The sequence below is a fragment of the Cebus imitator genome, unplaced genomic scaffold, assembly GCF_001604975.1.
Source record: "Cebus imitator isolate Cc_AM_T3 unplaced genomic scaffold, Cebus_imitator-1.0 Scaffold154, whole genome shotgun sequence".
In the NCBI taxonomy this organism is placed as follows: domain Eukaryota; kingdom Metazoa; phylum Chordata; class Mammalia; order Primates; family Cebidae; genus Cebus; species Cebus imitator.
Window position 1 is genome coordinate 1,497,278 of NW_016107469.1, and position 4,907 is coordinate 1,502,184.

Below are 4,907 nucleotides of genomic sequence, written 5' to 3' on the forward strand. Positions count from 1 at the left end.
TTGTATATATATATATTTGTATATATATATATATATTTGTATATATATATATATTTGTATATATATATATATATTTGTATATATATATATAACCATAGCTATATATATAAGTTAAGTAGAAGTAATACAAGAAGTGGAGAAATCTTGGGAATCATGAACTGTTGATAATAAAAAACAATCCCAGTTATGAAAATCTAAAAAAACAGTCACGGGTCCATAAAAATCTTGATAGGATAATGTGTATTATATATTCCTTAGTCATTTCAAGATGTCAAAATGGGAATTTGAGATAAGAAATTTTTTGTATAAATTCGTCAAAATAGGTAACTCTACTGAGACAGCAAGCAGATTAGCAGTTGCGTAGGACTGGGTGTTGGGGAAAATAGCGACTGACTGCTAATGGGTATTGGTGTTTTTTGGGGGGTGATGAAAATGTTCTAAAATTGACTGTAGTGATGGTTACACAACTCTGAAAGTACTAAAAACTATTTAATTGTACACTTTAAATGGGTAAACTATATGGAATGTAAATTATACCTCAAAAAATATACTGCTGATTAAAACTTTTACTTAAAACCCTTAACAGTTAAGAATAAATTGTTAATAGTGTTTAAAATATGCTTTTCTGGTTTTACACAATCATGTCCATTATTTCAAGATTTAAAAAGTAAAACACTTACACCATCGAAGCTTTATGATTTTCACTCCCCCAGAAATAGAACCCTCTCCCTGAAACAGCTGTCCAACTTTTACACCTTTGACTTTCAGATTTTCAAGAACAAATATAAATAGCAGATAGCCTATAAAACATAGCAAGTCTATAAACAAAGTATGAAGAAAATGCTGAGGAAGTCCAGTAGCTCAAACTCACTATTCTCATATAGCCTACTGTTACCTCTTTAGAGGACTCGCCTGTCAATCTGCAACTTACCTTCATCATGACACTTAGTGCATATTTTTGATCTTCCCGCTTTGCTGCAGCTTTTGCTTCTGTAGCTTCCTTTGCTCTCTCTTGTGCTTGTAAAATAGATTTTTCTCTGATTCTTTGCATCATCTCTTTGTCAACTAAAATGTAAGGAATGTTGATGAATTAGAATTATGATAAATTTGCTTTACTTATGAGAAAAATCTACTTAAATAAACTGATCCAGGATGAGATTTCTTTTGACCCAACTTCACAAGGAGCATGGAAAACATTTTTCAATATTAAACTGGCTAAGAAACTAATATTAAAAGTAAGCAATTAACTGTCATAATAATGAACGACTAGAGAATGAAGGGAATGGAGAGGAAGAAGAAGGGAAGGTGGAGGGACACAATAGGCAGATAATGAGAGGGTAAGGGTGAAAGACACATTTATCCTCTTCCTTCTCTGTTGAGAGACTAGGGCTATTTGCTTATAAACCTGATCACAATAAATCAGCACTCTAAGGTCTCCTAGGAAAGATGAGTTGAGATCACCTAAAATGATCAATCACCTTCAAAAATATAAAGCAGTAACTTACACATAATGAGAGTACAAGAAGAGCCCTAGGAAAAAATATAAACTAGCAGGAAATGTTTTTTTATATATTTATATGAAACATCTTACCATTCACAGTTTGTCTGTTTATTTTTCTGAGACAAGGTCTCTGCCACCCAGGCTGGAGTGCAGTGGAACAATCACAGCTCACTGCAATCTTAACCTCCAGGCTCACGCAATCTTCCCACCTTAACCTCCTGAGTAGCTGGGACTATAGGTGTGTGCTACCACATCTGGCTAATTTTTAAATTTTTGTAGAGGCAAGGTCTCACTATATTGCCCAGGCTGGTCTTGAACTCCTAAGCTCAAGCAATGATCCTCCCTTGGTGTCCCCAAGTGCTGGAATTATAGGCATGAGCCACTGTGCCAGGCATCACACTTATCTTCATATTCAATGTGGCTCAGTGTTTCACAAACTGCAGGCTGTGATCCATTAGTGGGTAAATAATCTTATAGAAGGAAGGATCAGGGCCTGAGGGAAAAGATCTAGGCTTTGAGGAGAAAAAAAGGAGAGAGGAAAAAACACGAGGGGAAGGTAAAGTAGGGGTGAGTAGATAAGGGGTGGGTAGGGGGATGAATCATACCCCAGGCATGGGTTCTTAACCTTTCTTGTGCAGCAGACCCCTTGGCAGAATAGTGAATCCTTACAGACCCTTTCATAATGTTTTAAAATGTATGAAATAAAATATATAGGACTATAAACAGTTATATTAAAACACTTATAAAACATTAAAAAATAAAACTGTGATATACAATTTTTTAATTTTTTTTTTCAAGACAGTCTCTCCCTCTGTCGCCCAGGCTGGAGTGCAATGGCACGATCTCGGCTCACTGCAACCTCCGCCTCTCACGTTCAAGTGATTCTCCTACCTCAGCCTGTGAAGTAGCTGAGACTACAGGCACACACCACCACGCCCTGCTAATTTTTGCACATTTGGTAGAGACGGGGTTTCACCATGTTGGCCAGGATGGTCTTGATTTCCTGACCTCGTGATCCACCTGCTTTGGCCTCCCAAAGTGCTGGGATTACAGGCGTGAGCCACCACTGTTGCTCAAACTGGGATATATTATGTGCTTCTTTATTAATGAGTTAATATATAGTAGCAAGTCTGATACTGGAATTTCAAAGTAGTAACAGGTATAAAAGAGGTATCTCTGATATGAACATATTTTTGTTTTGTTGATACTACTTGCTGTGGTCTGAATGTTTATGTCTCCCTAAAACTCACAGGTTAAAATCCCAGCCCTTAATGTGATGGCATTTGGAGGTGAGGCCTTTTGAGTGGTAGTATCCTTATAAAGAAGGCCCCAGAAAGCAGACTTGTCTCTTCCACCATGCGAAAACATACAGTATTAAGAAGGTGCCGTCTATAGGAAAGTGGGCTCTTACTGCATATCAACTCTGCCAGCACCTTGATGTGGACTTCCCAGCCTACACGACTGTGAGAAATAAACTTCTGTTGTTTATAAGCTTCTCAGTTTATGGTATTTTGTGATAGTGCCCAAACAGACTGGTACCACTATTGTTTATTGCCTAACTTCACAATTAAAGAGAATCTTAAATTTCAGTTAGAGGTAAGTAAAAGTCTATAATTTTATTCATCTAGGATCTTAGCTAAGAAGTAGGACTGAAAGTAGGTCTGAAGCCTCTTCTCATCCCTCCTCCTGTTTAAAAACAGGAAGACAGACAGTGGAGTCAGCTTCAGGGGCAGAAGGAACTGGAAGAGCATTAACTTCCCAAATTAAACACTCCACATCTAACAGAAATAAAGAGTGGATCAAGAAAGAACTTCTAGAAAAAATAAGGAAAATTAGAGTCTCAATAATGAGGCAGATAGTCTTGGTATATAAACTGGAGTTCCACAATATATTATGTGAAAAAAATTGTTAAATAAATAATCCCACTGAACTGCAGGTAAAACTGAGTTTGATTTCTTTTTTTTGAGACAGGCCATGTACTGTCACACAGATTGGAGTGCAGCAGTGTGAGCAAGGCTCACTGCTGCCTCCAATTCTTGGGCTCAAGTGATCCTCCCACCTCAGCCTCCCAAGTAGCTGAGACTATAGGCACATGCCGCCATGCCTAGCTAATTTTTTTTTTTAAATAGAGGTGAAGTCTCCCTATGTTGCCCAGGATGGTCTTGAATTCCTGGGCTCAAATGATCCTCCCGCCTTGGCCTCCTAAAGTGCTGAGATTACTTTAGGCATGAGCCACTGTGAAAACTGAGTTTGATTTCTAAAGGAATCTCAAACCTGGTTTCTGAAGTAGAATCGATGTTCATTCATTGTGATTTAAATTAGTTGTTATTTGTGGATTTTTTTCTTTTTTTCTGAGATGGAGTCTTGCTCTATTGCCCAGGCTGGACTGCAGTAGTGAGATCTCGACCCATAGCAACCTCTGCCTCCTGGGTTCAAGGGTTTCTCCCGCCTCGGTCTCACGAGTAGCTGGGATGACAGGTATCTACCACCATGTCTGACTAATTTTTGTATTTTTACTAGAGAAGGGATTTTACTATGTTGGCCAAGCTGGTATCAAACTCTTGACCTCAGATGATCCACCTACTTTGGCCTCCAAAAGTGCTGGGATTATAGGCATGAGCTACCTCACCCAGCCAGGAAACTGATTCTTTAAAACTCTTTAGATAATCTGGGACTCACTAAAAAAAAGTTAAGTAAACTGACTATGTTAAACTACCTTAACCAGTATTCTCTGAGCTGAATACCCTATCTTAGAAAAAGAAATTCTACATTTGTCTTGGAAATTAAAAATTAAATTCCACTATAAGATACCAAGAAAGCCTTCTACCCTCAGGAGTCCATATTCAAGGCTTAATGCCAAAAGGCCCAGCCTGGCCAACATGGTGAAACCCCCTCTCTACTAAAAATACAAAAATTAGCCGGGCACAGTGGCGGGTACCTGTGATCCCAGCTACTCTTGAGGCTGAGGCAGAATTCCTTGAACGAGGGAGTCAGAGGTTGCAGTGAGCCAAGATCGCGCCACTATTCTCCAGCCTGGGCGACACAGTGAGACTCTGTCTCGAAAACAAAAGAAAAAAAAAAAAAAAAGAAATTCCAGGTAGTAGGTCAGGTGCAGTGCCTTATGCCTGAAATTCCACCATTTTGGGAGGCCAAAGTGGGAAGATCACTTGAGCCTAGGAATTCAAGATCAGCCTGGGCAACATAGTGAGACTCTGTCTCTACAAAAATAGAAATAATTAACTAGGTGTGGTGTTGCACAGTTGTAATGCCAGCTACTCAGGAGATCGAGGCAGGAGAATTGCTGGAACCTAGGAGTTTGAGGTTACAATGAGCTATGGTAACATCCCTGCAATCCAGCGTTGGTGACAGAGTGAGATCTTATCTCTAAAAATCCCAAAATTTAAAA

At 38.8% G+C, this 4,907-nt stretch overlaps 1 protein-coding gene across 2 annotated transcripts in view; it reads right to left on the bottom strand.

Annotated features, from left to right (window-relative positions):
- DNAAF4 (dynein axonemal assembly factor 4) overlaps nt 1-4,907 on the bottom strand; it is a 62,401-nt gene that overhangs the window by 54,158 nt on the left and 3,336 nt on the right. For both annotated transcript variants that reach the window (XM_017543360.2, XM_017543363.2), the window contains exon 3: nt 932-1,065. In XM_017543360.2, the coding sequence (XP_017398849.1) occupies nt 932-1,065 (134 nt within the window). The remainder of the gene's footprint in view (nt 1-931; nt 1,066-4,907) is intronic.